The sequence below is a fragment of the Salvelinus fontinalis genome, chromosome 4 (assembly GCF_029448725.1).
Source record: "Salvelinus fontinalis isolate EN_2023a chromosome 4, ASM2944872v1, whole genome shotgun sequence".
Taxonomy (NCBI): Eukaryota; Metazoa; Chordata; class Actinopteri; order Salmoniformes; family Salmonidae; genus Salvelinus; species Salvelinus fontinalis.
The window spans coordinates 76,657,885-76,676,657 of record NC_074668.1 but is presented as its reverse complement, the minus strand read 5'-3'; the positions used below and the strand labels follow the sequence as shown (position 1 = coordinate 76,676,657).

Sequence of the window (18,773 nt, the reverse complement as noted above, 5' to 3'; positions counted from 1 at the left end):
CAGGCAGCCCAATTCAGATATTTTTGCCACTAATGGGTATTTTGCCAATCAGATCAGATCTTTTGACAAAAGATCAGAATTGGGCTGCCCGTGTAAATACAGCCTCAGTCACACAGTATCTGCAAATGCTTTCTTGAACCTTGAACTAAGTGTTGAAATAATTGCTGCTTCTGATAAAAGAAAGGCCATAATAAGTTACATAACTTGTGTGGGATGGGCACTAGAACAGTCTTCTGTAGAAGTTCTCAGTGAGAAAATATATCAAGAATATTCACTGAAGAGTGACAATGAAATTGAGAATGAAATAACACGTCAAAAGTTGGTTCATAATAAAAACTAAAATCTGAACAGTATATATATCCAACACAAACATATATTGTGTGATGTTTACTGATAAAAAAAGTGGATGTGGAACTGAAACAACTCCCTGGGGGGTTTCTGAAAGACAGTTATAAAGACCTTGCAATGCAATACAACCCTAACATACATTTCAAGTTAGTGGATCAAATAAATGTCCATACTATTTCAAGCATCATTCAGGTTCGCCGCTTGATATCATATAATGCCTACATACATTTTGAAACATTTTGATCAGCACTCACTCGCTTTAGCCAAAATCAGCTGATCGGCTTCACAAGCGAAGACACGTGTCACATGACACTTCCAGTCTTAAGCAACATGGCTGCACGACAGGAGTGAGTAAATATTCTGTTCTGTATTATTTCTATGGTTTATCTTTGTGTTAAGCGTACTTGGCCACTGATTCTGAATTGAACAAATTATAATGCATAAATTGTTAGCTCGCTAGCTATCTGCATAAACCTGACCAACTAAGCTAACTCTCGTTAACGGGGCTAGCTGTCAAACATAAGAAAAGAGCGGCGTACTTTTTGCAGGCTGGCAGTCAGGCATCAATCAGCAACTTTGCCAGGTAACTAACTAACTAAGCATGTCTAACTTGAAATTTATTCGCAGAATAGGGAAAAAATGGGTGGTTACAGCTCCAGTTTGTGGATAATATTAGCTAGTCTCTCTACAGATGGGTTGTTTCTGAAATAATTGCCATGGACCTCACGATACGATATTATCACGATACTTACAGTAGCTAGGTGCAGATACATATAGAATCGCAGTACATATCGTATCACGATTCTATATGTATCACGATTTATCACAATTCGATGTTAAAGAAATATTGGTCACTATATGTCTGCGGCAGAGGGACAGGAGACAGGCATAATAATAATAAACTAATTTTGATTAGTCAAGTGCTGAAAACATGTTGCCTCACCATTTAAAAGTAAGATTGAAGACAAACTAACATTACAGAAAAAATACCGACGTTTTTGCGCAGATACAGCCAACATTAACTACCTTGCATGAAAAAGAAAGAATCGATACTTGCAGTCATATAATTGATATATTGTCAAAAATAGTATCTCAATACTCTACTGCAGTGTTCACCAACCTTTTCTGAGTCAAGATCACTTTTGCAGTCAAAAAACAAGCTGAGGTCTACCACTCAGATTATTTTAATAACATTTTAATAAGCCTTTTCAACATGAATAAAAACAGTTCTGTAGGAATTAAGTTTGTGCAGTAGGCCAAAAATATTACCACAGCATATTGGCTATATGTGCTTGGCCTGCCAATATTGTTCTTCTAAGACCATATTATATTTAAAAACTCGAGCTTTGATAACAAAATAGATCAGTTGTACCATTTGCGAGGCAAAGCTGAGCATAAATTGAAGTAATTCACTTTTTATTTTACTGGACTGATGGTACCTGCATCTGATGGTCAGTCTCAGGGGAGGGAAGGAGAGAGCAGCAGAGGGTACGCCTCTCACTGCCCCTACTCTCTCCTTTCCTCCCGTGAGACTGGCCAGAGAGAGGACGCCGTCCTACCACTGATGGCAAAACTCGAGTCACACCGCATTACTTTTGCCTCATTCACAAATTCATGTTCCTATGACTAGAGAATGTGAAATATTCCTCAATATTAAAATAGACATTACGAGATGCTAATAATCAAAACGCAGGCCTATCGATACACTTGGCTACTAATTAATTGCAGCTGTGGCGTGAGAGGAAGTAGGGAGAAGCGTGTTTTGTAAAAGTGTTTACAGTGCTGAATAAAAAATTAAAAACAAACTCACTCATAAAAACAACAGGGTTTTTCTCTATTCTTTGACAGTTTATCGCTGGTCATGGTTTTAAGTTATGAAGTCTCATGTAGGCTAGTATCACACTTTGCTGTGGGGTCGTGGAAGCCTTACTAGGCATGGTAATCAAATGTTTAGCTATCTAATTGGCCAGCGCACTTGATTTAACGACAGCTCTTCTGGTCCGCCAGGTAGGTGGAGTTTGAAATGGTTCAGAACAGTTTGCCTACCTGGCATGCAGGGCTTCTGAATCAAGTGCAACTTCTGTCAAAAGTGCAAAGTCAAATAAATAAAGGAGCGCAAGCCTTTATCGTTGGCTTTTCTATAGAAATGTTTGGTGATCAACTAGGAATGCCTAGAAGATCGACTGATTGGTGACCACTGCTCTACTGTATCGATTTCCCCCATCTCTATGATATGTCAATGCTCCAATTGTTATTAATTGATATAGAGGTGATATGATGCATTATACTTTATCCTCCTATCATAGCTCTTGTTTAAATATAGTACATCTCTAAAACAGAAAGTGCACATTGAAACCCACTCACATGATCACAGAAGTGTTTAGACGTCTTATTGTTGAGTTGACAAAATCTGAGGCAGGTTGGTGATCAACAACTCTGTTTAGTGACCTTTGATCATGTAAATCTGTCTTTGTTGTTACTAAATCACACTAGTAAGGGAGCACTCTCCAGAGATCAAGTATTATCTTTACCATACACTGGGGATCATTGAAACCAGATCCATTTTGGGCAATACTGTTCTACAGTTCCATCCATCTGAGTTTGTGCAAAATCATATTTTTTTGTTGAGTGTAAAACTCTCGAGTCCTAAAAATGGTCAACGTCTATGTCCTCACCACTTCTGCTAAAGTTTCACTAAAAATGGAACTTTCATAACTGTGTGCAGTATAATGATAAACAACGATTTGTTTTTTACATTTTATATTTACTAAAGGGTTTGTAAGTATTTTTGTCGATTATTGTTTTAGAAAGAATCAGCCGAACTGAAACAAAGGCAGGCAATTGTGTTAGCTAACTGAAAATAGAAAACTACTAGACAGTAATATGTACAACATATTAACCCATTTCCCAATGCTGTCTTTCTGTAGACCTGTGTATTGGCTGGGTAAAGACACCCTGAGAGTGTCAGCAGCCCTGTTTGCTGAGAACCGGCGGCGGCTGTGCCAAGGCCTGAAGGCCAAGGATGGGGTGGCCCCCAAGTCTGTAGTCGTGCTGCAGGGAGGGGAGCAGAAGCAGAGATACTGCACCGATACAGATATGCTCTTCAGACAGGTACATGTTTAATAACAGTCAATTACAGATATGCCATTTAGAAGACTCATTTATCCTAAAGCGATGTGCATACATTTTCATATTGATGACCCCAGCGGGAATTGAATCCACATCCTAGCGTTGCTGTACCAGCTGAGCCATATAGGATCACGCATTAATGAGATGGATGGAGGTGTGACTGAGCAGACCCTGGCTGACTCTTTTGACTCATGTGGTTCTTTTTTGTAGGAGTCCTTCTTCCATTGGGCTTTTGGAGTGACTGAAGCCGACTGCTACGGAGCCATCGACGTGGACACTGGAAAATCCATCCTCTTTGTCCCCAAGCTGCCTGAGAGCTATGCAACCTGGATGGGAGAGTGAGTCAGTGACTGTAACTCAAACTATATGTGAATGTGATCAGCCTCAGGAGACAGCCTACCACTTTCAGCATCATGGATTCACAAGAATACTCCTTAGGACTTCTCATTAAAACCGATTGTGTCATTGTCTGTTGACAGGATCCATCCGCGGGAATACTTCAAGGAGAAATACGCCGTCGATGAGGTGCAATACACCTGTAATGTAAGTTAGTGTGTCATGTTTGAATGCACATACTGTACACCTTACCCGTCTTTGTAGTGTTGTACCTTAGCTTGTGATCTTGTAGCTTCACTCGTTTCCCTCTATTTGATAGTGTCAGTTCTCTCTGATCCCTCAACACTTCTGCCTTTCTGTCTGAACTCTTACAGATTGCTGATGTCTTTTCCAAGATGAAGCTTGGAGCTCTTCTCACTTTGGTATGTCCTTAATATATCATGTTGATGCTATGATAGTGGTTTACAGTAGCAATTCATTAGATAAAGTATAATTTTAAGAGACTTGAAAGTGGGCCTGGTAATTATATTATGTTTCTTCCAGCGTGGACAGAACACAGATAGTGGGAGTATCTGCCGCGAAGCCTCCTTTGAAGGAATCAGTCAGTACGTATAATTGGCATCAATTGATATCCATTTGAATCAAACTGGTATTTCTAATTTATTTGGTTGAATGTTTTACCTTGATAAATATGATCTTGTGTCTTATATTTCAGATTCCAAGTGAACAACACTCTTCTGCATCCAGTCATTGTGGAATGGTAAGTACTGTATGATACTATATCCAGCTCGTAACCATTGGTTGCTGCTGCTTTTCTGTTATGTGGAGCTATTTTTGTAAAACCTTATTAGTCTGTGGCTGTTTCACACTGAGTCATCTGAGGTGTTGACTGCATCTCTAATGCGTAGAGATCTTTTTAGATATATTTTTATTTCACCTTTATTTAACCAGGTAGGCCAGTTGAGAACAAGTTCTCATTTACAACTGCGACCTGGCAGAATTATTAAGACATAAAGGGTGGTAGAAACCATGACCAAGAATAGAATCAGAAAAACACCTCGCTAACAAGATGGTAAGAAGCTGATTTTCATGAAAGATCAAGAGGGGAGTGTAAGGCTCCTCCGGCAGTGAGGAATGGATGAGTAATACAGGTATTATTTCTGCATTCATTATGAGATGCCAAATATAAAGCACACACATACATACATACATACATACACACATAAACACAGAGCTTTAGCTTTCATCATCATTCTTTTCTTTATGGCTGGGTGCTATAAGCCAGTGTTTGTGCATGATAGAATTAAGCAAAAAGGCCAGAGGGGGTGCGGTATATGACTAATATACCACAGCTAAGGGCTGTTCTTATGCACAACGCAATGTGGAGTGCCTGAATACAGCCCTTAGCCATGGTATATTGGCCATATACCACAAACCCTGAGGTGTCTTATTACTATTATAAGCTGGTTACCAACGTTATTGAACAGTAAAAAGTTATGTTTTGTCATACCTGTGGTATACGGTCTGATATATCACGGCTTTCAGCCAATCAGCATTCAGAGCTCAAACCACCCAGTTTATAATATAGAAATATACACCTGGCATATTGATCTAAGAGGCCCTTGACTCCTTGTTCCTTCTCTTCCTGCAGCCGGCTGACTAAGACTGACATGGAGCTGGAGGTCCTGCGATACACTAACCGGATTTCCAGTGAAGCCCATAAAGAGGTAAAATCCTGCAGGACAGACAGACATACCTGCCACAGGGGGAGAAGAAGCTCCAGATTCAGACTCATCTCATTTGATCTGTGCATTTTGGATTTTGGATTTTAGGGGACCAAATTCACTTATGTGTATTAAAGTAGTCAAGTTGAGTATTTGGTCCCATATTCCTAGCACGCAATAACTACATCAAGCTTGTGACTCTTCAAACGTGTTGGATGCACTTGCTGTTTGTTTTGGTTGAGTTTCAGGTTATTTTGTGCCCAATATAAGTTAATGGTAAATAATGTATTGTGTCATTTTGGAGTCACTTATTGTAAGAATAGAATATGTTTCTAAACACTTCTACATTAATGTGGATGCTACCATGATTATGAGTAGTCCTGAATGAATCGTAAATAAAGATGAGTGAGAAAGTTGGACGCACAAATATCATACCTCCCAAAAAATGCTAGCCTCCGCTGTTATTGTAATGTTGAGAGGTTAGCATGTCTTGGGTGTATGATATGTGTGTGTCTAACTTTCTTCCACATCATTATTCACAATTCATTCAGGACTATCTGTAGTCATGGTAGCATCCACATGAATGTAGAAGTGTTTAGAAATATATTCTATTCTTATTTACAATAAAAGTGACTCCAAAATGACACTACTTTATTTACCATTCCTTTATATTGGGCACCACATAATCTGAGACACAACCAAAACAAACAGCAAATGCATCCAACAAGTTTCTAGAGACACAAGCTTCATGTAATAATTGCGTGCTAGGAATATGGGACCAAATACTGAACTTTTGACTTCTTTAATACACATGTACAGTTAATAAGTTAATTTGTCCCCTAAAATGGGGGGACTATGTACAAAAAGTGGTGTAATTTCTAAAAGGTTCACCTGATATGGATGGAAATGCCCTCAAATTAAAGCCGGGAGTCTGCACTTTAACCAAAGTGCTGGAGTACACAGCCAAAACAACAAAAAATGTGTCAATGTCCCAATACTTTTGGAGCTCACCATGTTGTTATATCATGAGTAATATATGAATATAATAAAAGCTAAAAGAATACATTTCAGAGTCATCATTTCCCACTTGCAACCTTGTATATCACAGGCACAGCCAACCTGAAGTGCTGTTGTCTTTCTCCTCAGATCATGAAGCATGTGAGACCTGGACAGAAAGAATATGAAATGGAGAGGTGAGTGGAGCTTTTTATCATGAAGGGTATGCCAGCTATATTGAACTGTGTACCGTATAAAAGTATATTGTATGACGAAAGGCTATGTGGTGTACTATGTCCCGTCTGACCATAAAGGTGACGGTAAAAGAGTATGTTCCTTATCTATCAAGGTGTGTTCCTCTGGATAAACTACATTCACAGCATGTCTAATCTGATCCCTACTGAAGTCATAAGTATTTGGACAAATTCACTTAGTGTTTTCAAGTAGTCAAAAGTGTAGTATTTGGTCCCTTATTCCTTGCATGCAATGACTACATCAAGTTTGTGACAAATCATGTTGGATGCATTTATTATAAGTAAGAATAGAAGATGTTTCTAAATACTTCTATATTCATGTGTTATTCATGTGTTATCATGAATGAATCGTGAAAAATGAAAAGGTTGGAGGCACAAAGATCATACTCACCCCCCCCCCCCCAAAAAAATGCTATCCTCCCCTGTTATTGGTAATGGTGAGAGGTTAGCATGTTTTTTTTTGTAGCCTCTGAATGGCATCTCACTGATTATTCATGAATCATTCATGATTTTTCTTAATCATGGCATTATCATGATTTATTTAGAAGTGTTCAGAAATATCTTATCTACACACTGTGAATGATGACTAATCTGTTACTATTGGGCAAAACATAATCCAAAACACACTACAAATGCATCCAATGAATTTGTGGAGTCACAAGTTTGATGTAGTCGTTGCATGCAAGGAATATGGAACCAAATACTAAACCTTTGACTACTTTGATACACTAAGCGCATTTGTCCAAATACTAATAATGACTTCACATGGGGGGGACAATACATTAAGTGCTTTCATTTCTAAATGGTTAAACAGATACATTTTGCATGAAAATACCCTCAAATAAAAGGTGACGTTCTTTACTGTCACCTCATGTGAAACATTTGATCTCAAACCTAAAATGCTGGAGTATAGAGCCAAATGGAAAAAATGGCATCACTGTCCAAATACATATGGAGGGGAGTGTATTTTACGATGTAGCAACAGCCACCCACTGAGCTGAATCAATTTCCTGTTTCTAGCTGGCAGCTTTTTGTGTTTTTAATTAAACCTTCATCTGGGTGGCTGAAGAATGTAAATAATCTGAGCTACTATAGCAGCGCCCCTCGCCAGCTCACTATCTGACTAATTGACTGCAGCAAGAACGTGCAGCAGAGAATATGTAATCACTGACTCAAGTCTCCAGTGAATAGACCAATAACCAAGTGAAGATGAGTCCAAATGCTTTTATTATACTATCCTCCAGTTAAGTATCAGGCGATGGAGATCTTCAAGGTGGGAGGTTTAGATGACTCCCTTGTATTCTAGGCTAACCAATATCAAAAAGGAGGTTAACCCTTGATTACACTTCCTCCTATATTGTCATTGTTAGAGCTGTGGAGCTTCTTGTGTACGGTCGCTCATGTCAGTGCTTTTCTGTTGCAGCCTGTTCCAGCACTACTGCTACTCTCATGGGGGAATGCGTCACACCTCCTACACCTGTATCTGTGGAACGTAAGGCACTTCCCTTTGCTACACAGAAATGGGTTAATTTAATGGAGAACATATCTGAAATGCGTGACATCATCTGTGTTACATTTTGACGTACAGAAATTAGGTGCTATTGTTCTATCTGACGTGTGTTGAGTGCCTCTATAATGACCTACTCGTATGCTTAAATCTTCAACAGTGGAAACAACGGCTCAGTACTGCACTACGGCCATGCAGGAGCTCCCAATGACAAGACCATCGATGACGGAGACATGTGGTAAGTCGGCCATCATTTCACATGATGTGAAGTTATTCCACTCCTCAATTGTCCTTTTTGGGTTGTTTGCTTGGTTTTATTAGATTCTGTGTTCATTTTGTCTTGGGTTTGTATATCAAAAACACTTGCAGTGATCTGTTGTTTTGTTTAATGGAATAGTGAATACTCAGAGCTACACCTCCCCTGCTGTCATTAGTATAGTAGGGTGTTGTTTTGTTTAATGGAATAGTGAATACTCAGAGCTACACCTCCCCTGCTGTCATTAGTATAGTAGGGTGTTGTTTTGTTTAATGGAATAGTGAATACTCAGAGCTACACCTCCCCTGCTGTCATTAGTATAGTAGGGGGTTGTTTTGTTTAATGGAATAGTGAATACTCAGCGCTACACCTCCCCTGCTGTCATTAGTATAGTAGGGGGTTGTTTTGTTTAATGGAATAGTGAATACTCAGCGCTACACCTCCCCTGCTGTCATTAGTATAGTAGGGGGTTGTTTTGTTTAATGGAATAGTGAATACTCAGAGCTATACCTCCCCTGCTGTCATTAGTATAGTAGGGGGTTGTTTTGTTTAATGGAATAGTGAATACTCAGCGCTACACCTCCCCTGCTGTCATTAGTATAGTAGGGGGTTGTTTTGTTTAATGGAATAGTGAATACTCAGAGCTACACCTCCCCTGCTGTCATTAGTATAGTAGGGGGTTGTTTTGTTTAATGGAATAGTGAATACTCAGCGCTACACCTCCCCTGCTGTCATTAGTATAGTAGGGGGTTGTTTTGTTTAATGGAATAGTGAATACTCAGAGCTACACCTCCCCTGCTGTCATTAGTATAGTAGGGGGTTGTTTTGTTTAATGGAATAGTGAATACTCAGCGCTACACCTCCCCTGCTGTCATTAGTATAGTAGGGGGTTGTTTTGTTTAATGGAATAGTGAATACTCAGAGCTACACCTCCCCTGCTGTCATTAGTATAGTAGGGGGTTGTTTTGTTTAATGGAATAGTGAATACTCAGCGCTACACCTCCCCTGCTGTCATTAGTATAGTAGGGGGTTGTTTTGTTTAATGGAATAGTGAATACTCAGCGCTACACCTCCCCTGCTGTCATTAGTATAGTAGGGGGTTGTTTTGTTTAATGGAATAGTGAATACTCAGAGCTACACCTCCCCTGCTGTCATTAGTATAGTAGGGGGTTGTTTTGTTTAATGGAATAGTGAATACTCAGAGCTACACCTCCCCTGCTGTCATTAGTATAGTAGGGGGTTGTTTTGTTTAATGGAATAGTGAATACTCAGAGCTACACCTCCCCTGCTGTCATTAGTATAGTAGGGGGTTGTTTTGTTTAATGGAATAGTGAATACTCAGAGCTACACCTCCCCTGCTGTCATTAGTATAGTAGGGTGTTGTTTTGTTTAATGGAATAGTGAATACTCAGAGCTACACCTCCCCTGCTGTCATTAGTATAGTAGTGGGTTGTTTTGTTTAATGGAATAGTGAATACTCAGAGCTACACCTCCCCTGCTGTCATTAGTATAGTAGGGGGTTGTTTTGTTTAATGGAATAGTGAATACTCAGAGCTATACCTCCCCTGCTGTCATTAGTATAGTAGGGGGTTGTTTTGTTCTCCCTGTCAGCTGGATCCACTGAGTGGCTCTCCCATGGATTTACTCATAGATGGAGCACAGCTTGGACTGGGTTTGAACATAAGTCAGGCTACTGTGTGCATAGGGCTACTGATGGAGATTTAAAGTGGCTGTGTGGAGCGCCCATGGTGACACAACATGAGCACCTTTGAAAGGCAAAACTTGTATTCATTCTGATGTACATGCTGTGAACAATTTCTCTGATTTATGTTTGGAAATAATGATGCCGGAATGTCTGTAGAGCCCTCTGGGTGAGCAGTAACACTGATCTAACTGTGACGTGTGGTTTTTCCTTGCAGTCTGTTTGATATGGGGGGAGAATACTACTGCTACTCCTCTGACATCACCTGCTCCTTCCCAGCCGATGGAAAGTTCACTCCAGACCAGAAGGCCATCTATGAGGCTGTGCTCAAGTCATCACGGGCTGTCATGGCTGCCATTAAACCAGGTATGATCCTACTGTCCACAGGCAGGATTGAGGAAGCATTCACTGAACATACAGTACATACTTAGCTTGGGCACAAGGAAGGATTATACATTTAATATATTAATTTCTATGGTTTGACTAATATTGAGTTGTTGAAGTCTGAAGACTACCACAGAACATGCCATATCCTCACCACCAGTCATTATCACCTGCATATTAGGCTGCTTTGAAACTTTTAACCTAAGATTTAAAAACCTGACTGAAGGTGCTCTTGTGTTTCAGAGGTCAAGTGGACCGAGATGCACCGTCTGGCTGACCGGGTTCACCTAGAGGAGCTGGTGAAGATTGGGATCCTGCATGGGAGTGTGGAGGACATGCTGCAGGTCCACATGGGCTCTGTCTTCATGCCCCACGGCCTGGGACACCTGCTGGGCATCGACGTGCACGACGTGGGCGGATACCCAGATGTCAGTACCAGAGAGATAGATACAGTATTCTATTCATCAATGATCAGTGCTACAGAAAGTTCTAAATACACTTCCAAAAAGACATATGTCTCTATCCTTCTAGACAAAGCTAACGTCCATGTCATTCTGCTTGTTCTTGGTTACACAGGGTATTGAGCGCGTCAACGAGCCCGGTCTGAAGAGCTTGAGGATGGGCCGTCTGGTGCAGGAACGCATGGTCCTGACTGTGGAGCCTGGTATCTACTTCATCAACCACCTGCTGGACCAGGCCTTGGCCAACCCAGCCCAGAGCTGCTTCATCAACAATGAAGTGCTGACCCGCTTCCGCAGCTTTGGAGGGGTACGTTTACCTATCCACAGACAGTTTATACTCATTAGTTTATGTGCTGGTGTTACTGTCAACGTTAACCACCCAAAGCTTGCACATAGAAACCCCTTTGTCACAATCTACTCCATGGCAGCAAATAATATACACATTATGCTGTTCTGTTAAGTCTTCTGCTATAACTGCTCCCCCCTGACAATTATCTACTGTTTATTATTAACCTTGGCTCTGACCCTCATGAGTCTTACTGGATGTTTTCCCCTCCTCTCTCCAGGTCCGTATTGAGGACGACATTGCGGTGACTGCCAGCGGAATGGAGCTGCTCACCTGTGTCCCTCGTACAGTGGAGGAGATTGAGGCTTTCATGGCCGACTGTGGAAAATCCTTCTAAATAACGTCACTAATTTCCAAGCTGATCTAACCAAATGGTATTTTCACTCCTAAATGTGGAGAGAATTTCTGTTTTCTGATGTAAGAGATGCAGTTTCTCTAATGATATCTTGCCTATCTACATTATGCCATATATAATCAGTAATGGATGCATTAGATGCACAACTTTTCAATCTTGAAAGGTGTCTGTTTAATCTCAGTGAATGCAGTATCAGTAGCCTAACACTAGTACACAAATGCAGGTTAAACTGCCTATACTATTTGAAGCTCTTCGTGATAAAGATAATTTTCAAAATAATCAAGAGAAATGCAGTGAATTAAACTGCTGTGGCCATCTTGCCACGTAAAAACATTGTTGACGGTTGACAATATTTCAGTGCCTGGTTAATTGCTTTGACTGTGCGTAATAGATACTTTATTTTCTTGGACGTTTATACAATTCTCATAAAATACAGTGCAATTTAAGTAAATAAAGCCCTTAATTTGCAGTTTTGCGTTCTGTGACATTTGTAGATGCCAGGGAACATAAAGTGTCATGGAACAGTGGGTTGGTTTACTACAAATTTGTAGTAATACTGCCGGTCTTCACTAGATGGGGTCCTTAAGTCATTCTGAAGTTCATGTAGCTCCGGTAAGAAGAGTTTCCTTGTATCGATGCCCTTATTCGTTACAGATTTGATTCACACCACCAGTGAACTGGTGTTCAAATAAATGGAATGACTACAAATATACACTACATAAGTATAAACAGACATTTATTTACCTATTCTCTCAAACTGCCAATCAAACCTTGCCCATTTCAATTATGAAATAGTGTACAGTACATTGCAGATGTTTGCATTTGAATACCAAATACTAAAGTATAGCATTTGTCATAAACCATGTCTGATTTAAAAATAAAAAAATGGTGTTAATCATTAACTTAAATACTTGGCAGTTGGCAAATTCAATTAATTCCCTTTAAACCTGATGAGGACAGAGGGCGCTGTTTTCACTTTGGGGGAAAAACGTGCCCAATTTAAACGGCCTTGTACTCAATTCTTGCTCGTGCAATATGCATATTATTACTATTGGATAGAAAACACTCTCTAGTTTCTAAAACCGTTTGAATTTTGTCTGTGAGTAAAACAGAACTCATTTGGCAGCACACTTTCTGACAAGGAAGTGGAAAGTCTGAAAATTATGCTCTGTTCAAGGGCCTGCCTATAAATGGGCATGATACGTATGAGTATACATGCACGTCATACACCTTCCCCTAGATGTCAAGAGGAAGTGAGAGAAGAAATTAAGTGTTTATCTTGGTCTGAGGTGGAATAAATCCTCTTGGCACGACGAGTCATCCATTTCTTGTTTTCTGGAAAGCGCGAAGATGGACCTGGAACTGCCTTCTGAAAAGCTGTCGTTATAGGCGACTACTATCTCCGGCTTTGATTTTATTTGATACATGTCACAATATCATCGTAAAGTATGTTTTTTCAATATAGTTTTATTAGATTATTGACATTTTTTCGGGACGTTAGGCGTGTTGCGTTGTCTGTGTTTGTTGACGATTAAAAAGCTTCGCGCCACTTGGCCAGTGTGCTTGCTAATTCAAGAGGGAAAAACGATGTTCTAAATCCAAACAACGACTGTTCTGGACTAAGGACCCCTTGTACAACATTCTGATGGAAGATCACCAAAAATAGGACCCCTTTTGTGATGCTATTTCATATATCTGTCGAACTGTGTACTAGTAGTTTTGGCCATTCTCTCGCTATAACATAAGCCTTATGTCGTAATGAAGATATTTTTAGAATTCTAACACTGCGATTGCATTAAGAACTAGTGTATCTATCATTTCCTATACAACATGTATTTTTTTGTAATGTTTATGAATAGCTATTTGGTCAGAATAGGTGAGAGTCTAATAGAAATATCCGCACATTCTGGGAAAAAGAAGCTACGTTAGCATAATGGATAACCACTGATTTCAGCTCTAAATATGCAAATTTTCAAACAAAACATAAGTGTATGTATAACCTGATGTTATAGGACTGTCATCTGAGGAAGGTTTGTGAAAATTAATATATTTTGCTGGTTTATTCGCTAACGCTAACATGCCTATTGCTATCGCTAACGTGCCTTGATGAATGAATGCGGTAGTGTAAGAGGCTATTGTAGTAAGCTAATATAATGCTATATTGTGTTTTCGCTGTAAAACACTTAAAAAATCTGAAATATTGGCTGGATTCACAAGATGCTTGTCTTTCATTTGCTGTACACAATGCATTTTTCAGAAATGTTTTATGATGAGTATTTAGGTATTCCACGTTGGTCTCTATAATTACTCTGGCTGCTTCGGTGCTATTTTTGACGGTAGCTGTGATGGTAGCTGCAATGTAAAACTGATTTATACCTCAAATATGCACATTTTTCGAACAAAACATAGATTTATTGTATAACACGTTATAAGACTGTCATCTGATGAAGTTGTTTCTTGGGTAGTTTGGTTGGTTCTTGGTTAGTTAGGTTGGCTTTGTGCATGCTACCTGTGCTGTGAAAAATGTCTGTCCTTCTTTGTATTTGGTGGTGAGCTAACATAAATATACGTGCTGTTTTCGCTGTAAAACATTTTAAAAATCGGACATGTTGGCTGGATTCACAAGATGTGTACCTTTCATTTGCTGTATTGGACTTGTTAATGTGTGAAAGTTAAATATTTCAGAGTCAGACAGGTTGACTCAAAGTTGCATTGAATACACTGTATTATCATGTCTTTAGGTATAGAGAGTCCATCCCAGACGTAGCATCTCATTACACATACAATACATACAGGATGAGAACACATCAACCATGATAAATATGTCCTCAACCTTTTCTTACAGTGAATGTTAATAGGATGGATGCAATCAAAAAGGAACTCATTGCTCTTGAGGTACAATACAGGATACAGGACAAAGTAGTGGGGCATAATACTTTACTGGAATGGTCAATTTATCACCTTTGTTTAGATGTTTACCAGGCCTACGTGAGTAAAAGTTTCAATTTACTCAAATGTACTGTGAAAATTGTGGTACATTACTGCAGTTATAAAGTGTCATGAATATCCCGGTATCCTTTTAGTGAATGTTTCAATCTCACATGCACATAAAAATGTACAATGGTGTAATCTTTTTATCTCACGCAAATATAGTAGTTATTTTACCTTCTCTTTAAGAAATATAGTGTTCTAGAACTTCTAACCATCTGCTTTAACCATCCAGTGGACTCTGGAATGCCTACATCCCTTTCCTAGGCAGCGATTGGTGGAGAGGTAACAGACGTTTTAACCCTGCAGCCAAAAGGGGCCACTGGTGCCGATAAACCAACGCCCTCCCTGGGGACCCCAAGAAATAAATAAAGAGGGCTTTCTGTTCTGTTCAGTCACTGGGAGGACCCTGCTGAATTGCCTTCAGTTCAGCAACTTCACTCACTCAATCATACACATATATATATTATATACAGTACCAGTCAAAAGTTTGAACACACCTACTCATTCCAGGGTTTTTCTTTATTTTTACTATTTTCTACATTGTAGAATAATAGTGAAGACATGACACATGGAATCATGCAGTAACCAAAAAAGTGTTTAACAAATCCAAATATATTTTATATTTGAGATTCTACAAAGTAGCCACCCTTTGCCTTGACAGATTTGCACACTCTTGGCATTCTCTCAACCAGCTTCATGAGGTAGTCACCTGGAATGCATTTCAATTAACAGGTGTGCCTTGTTAAAAGTAAATTTGTGGAATTTCTTTCCTTAATGCGTTTGAGCCAATCAGTTGTCTTGTGACGAGGTAGGGGGGTATACAGAAGATAGCCCTATTTGTCAAAAGACCAAGTCCATAGTATGGCAAGAACAGCTCAAATAATCAAAGATAAATGACAGTCCATCAATACTTTTAGACACACAGGTCTGTCAATCCGGTAAATGTCAAGAACTTTGAAAGTTTCTTCAAGTGCAGTTGCAAAAACCATAAAGTGCTATGATGAAACTGGCTCTCATGAGGACCGCCACAGGAAAGGAAGACCCACAGTTACCTCTGCTGCAGAGGATAAGTTCATTACAGTTACCAGCCTCAGAAATTGCAGTCCAAATAAATGCTTCACAGAGTTCAAGTAAAAGACACATTTCAACATCAACTGTTCAGAGGAGACCATGTGAATCAGGCCTTCATGATCGAATTGCTGCAAAGAAACCACTACTAAAGAACACCAATAAGAAGAGACTTGCTTGGGCCAAGAAACACGAGCAACGGACATTAGACCGGTGGAAATCTGTGCTTTGGTCTGATGAGTAATTGTGAAACGCAGAGTAGGTGATCGGATGATTACCGCATGTGTATTTCCCACTGTGAAGCATGGAGGAGGAGGTGTGATGCTTTGCTGGTGACACTGTCTGATTTATTTAGAATTCAAGGCACACTTAACCAGCATGGTTACCACAGCATTCTGCAGCAATACGCCATCTGGTTTGCGCTTAGTAGAACTATCTTTTTTTACAACAGGACAATGACCCAACACACCTCCAGGCTGTGTAAGGGCTATTTGACAAAGGAGAGTGATGGGGGGCTGCATCAGATGACCTGGCCTCCACAATAAACCAAATTGAGATGGTTTGGGAGGAGTTAGAACGCAGAGTGAAGGAAAAGCTGCCAACAAGTGTTCAGCATATGTGGGAACTCCTTCAAGACTGTTGGAAAAGCATTCCAGGTGAAGCTAGTTGAGAGAATGCCAAGAGTGTGCAAAGCTGTCATCAAGGCAAAGGGTGGCTACTTTGAAGAATATAAAATATATTTTGATTTGTTTAACCCTTTTTTGGTAAGTACATGATTCCTTGTGTTATTTCTTAGTTTTGATGTCTTCACTATTATTCTATAATGTAGAAAATAGTAAAAATAAAGAAAAAACCTTTGAGTAGGTGTGTCCAAACTTTTGACTGGTTCTGTGTATACACAGTACATACACACAGCAGTGATGCAAAATATATGATACACTACAACGACACATGAACATTTTGGAGCTTAATTTGTTAGAGGGTTGCTGTGTAAAACTGGTGAGCTGTCACTTGGGGCTATATTCAATCCGTATCGCAGAAGTTCAGCATTACAGCGTGATTGAAATTTAAAGAAGCTTATTAAAATGTGTACAGTCTATACATTATGCAAAACAAACAGAATCTTGCTCTACTTTCATACTGTATCTTCCTCTCCTTTGATGTAATCCAAGAGAGCCATGGTAGTCAAGAGTCTCATCACAGATGCGGTAGCAGTCCTTAGTTGTAAGAAAGATAACTCCCTCACACAATATTACCTCTGCACCTTGTTTATTCTGTCAACGTTTCGGCCAAAGACCTTTTTTAAGACCTTAACCTATTCAGGTGAATGGCAGCGGCAAACTGCTTCCCACGAAACACAACAAAAACCCAGACAGGAACTTTTATTGGAGGGGATTCTGGTTACAGACCATAAATTGGTTGGTTTGGTGTCCTGCTTATCTCGCCTCACCAGAGCTCCTCCACTCATAGCCCTGTTAGTCCTTCACAACCATCCTCCAAGAACCATTACGTTTCCCGTATTGCCCATTGGCAAACTCCTCACAAGCCAAAAACAAGTTGGGCTTTCACTTCCTTTCTTTTCAGTTTTTCAGTCTGTATTTTCAGCACTCATATTATAGTGTCCAGTCAGTGTCCACCCAGAGTCAGGTTCTAGGCTGTCCTCTCCACTGTGGGTCAGTCTGTTTGGCCCAGGGACTGAGGGCCTGCTCTGGGCGCTGTGTCAGGCCCACTAGAGGTCTGAGGCCTGGGGAGGGGGCTAGCTGAATGCCCTGTGTTGTGATTGTCTGTGGGCCACTCGTGTGCAGGAGGCACAGCAGGTTGTCTTGTAATAGTCGTACACACAGAGACGTGCCTGGACCACCACATTGCAGTTGAAATACTTGTCTCGACAGTTCTCGTCTGAAAAACAATCATAATCATAATATCAGTGATTTTAAGTTTTAGAAATCTTTAAGTATTTTCACAAGTTTTCTGTATGGAATAAGATTTTCATAAATGTTGAACCATTTTAGACTAAAATCCCCTCTAACCCCCATTAAAACTGTCTGACAGTAGTTAGGACCAAACCAGCCATCATTAACCAATCCAACTGTATGACATTCCAGAGTTGGTGCCTTGGCCACAGATCCATGTTTACTATACAGTAACTGACCTATGTGTGGGACACAGGGCTCTGGGTTGCACTCCTCTCTCTCCACTGGTTTCAGCTCCTCCTCACAGCCCTCACTGGAAAGCATGCCATCAGACAGACAGCGCACCTCCCTCACACGGAAGCCCCCCTCACATGTCTTAGAACACTGCAGGGACAGGGACAGAGAATACAGTTCAAACCTCATTCTCTTCAATTACGCTTTCAAGAGAGTGTATTTCACAACTCCACATAAAAGCGTGTGTCTGTTTTTTCATGTGTGAGTGTGCGCATGTGCGTGTACAGTTACTCACAGCGCTCCAGTCTGTGTGGTACCACATGGCCCCACAGGGCTTGAGGTGGCAGCTCTGCTGATTAAGAGGCTTGTCTAGAGAAGAACATTCGTAAGGCGGCATTACATTGAACCCCTCATCAGACTTCATCAGACACACCACTGCCCTCTGCTGGCTGCCCAAGCCACACTCTGTTGAGCACTGGGGGAAGGATAAAAGACCATAGGTAATACTACACATGGGCATGACATGAGACATCGGAACTGTTTCAACGTGTTTTGTTTTTTTAAGAAAAAGAAAAAGGTATCATTGGCTCAGTTGATTGGCCGACCTGAGTTATAGAAGGTACACCTTACTTAGAGGGCCGGTTTCCTGGACAGAGATTAAGCCCTGTCCTGAACTAAATATCTATTTAAAATGGAAATAATGGACAATGGATTTGTAAGATCTGAGACTTCCTCTTTCTGTCCTGGGGTAAGAAATGTTTTTTGGGGG

The 18,773-nt window shown here is 40.2% G+C and overlaps 2 protein-coding genes across 2 annotated transcripts in view; one reads left to right on the top strand and one right to left on the bottom strand.

Annotated features, from left to right (window-relative positions):
- Positions 1-588: 588 nt before the first annotated feature.
- Positions 589-12,267, top strand: LOC129854443 (xaa-Pro dipeptidase-like). Its single transcript, XM_055921490.1, has 15 exons — positions 589-695; positions 3,276-3,459; positions 3,688-3,815; positions 3,957-4,020; positions 4,188-4,235; positions 4,357-4,418; positions 4,529-4,573; positions 5,465-5,540; positions 6,684-6,730; positions 8,211-8,279; positions 8,455-8,532; positions 10,470-10,618; positions 10,880-11,064; positions 11,213-11,404; positions 11,664-12,267. Exons 1-15 carry the CDS (start codon positions 655-657, stop codon positions 11,778-11,780), a joined length of 1,485 nt encoding a protein of 494 aa, XP_055777465.1. The 5' UTR covers positions 589-654; the 3' UTR covers positions 11,781-12,267.
- Positions 12,260-18,773, bottom strand: part of LOC129854444 (thrombospondin type-1 domain-containing protein 4-like) — a 54,720-nt gene continuing 48,206 nt past the window's right edge. Inside the window, exons 15-17 of the mRNA XM_055921491.1 lie at positions 18,300-18,479; positions 18,010-18,154; positions 12,260-17,756 (exon numbers count right to left, since the gene is read on the bottom strand). Of these exons, the coding sequence (XP_055777466.1) occupies positions 17,614-17,756; positions 18,010-18,154; positions 18,300-18,479 (468 nt within the window). The 3' untranslated portion in view covers positions 12,260-17,613. The remainder of the gene's footprint in view (positions 17,757-18,009; positions 18,155-18,299; positions 18,480-18,773) is intronic.

Excerpts from the sequence above, each read along its gene's own strand:
- LOC129854443 (XM_055921490.1), top strand. The coding sequence starts at position 655 with ATGACACTTCCAGTCTTAAGCAACATGGCTGCACGACAGGA. Across the intron at positions 4,021-4,187 it reads AGGTGCAATACACCTGTAAT|ATTGCTGATGTCTTTTCCAA; the intron begins GTAAGTTAGTGT and ends GAACTCTTACAG. Across the intron at positions 5,541-6,683 it reads CCAGTGAAGCCCATAAAGAG|ATCATGAAGCATGTGAGACC; the intron begins GTAAAATCCTGC and ends CTTTCTCCTCAG.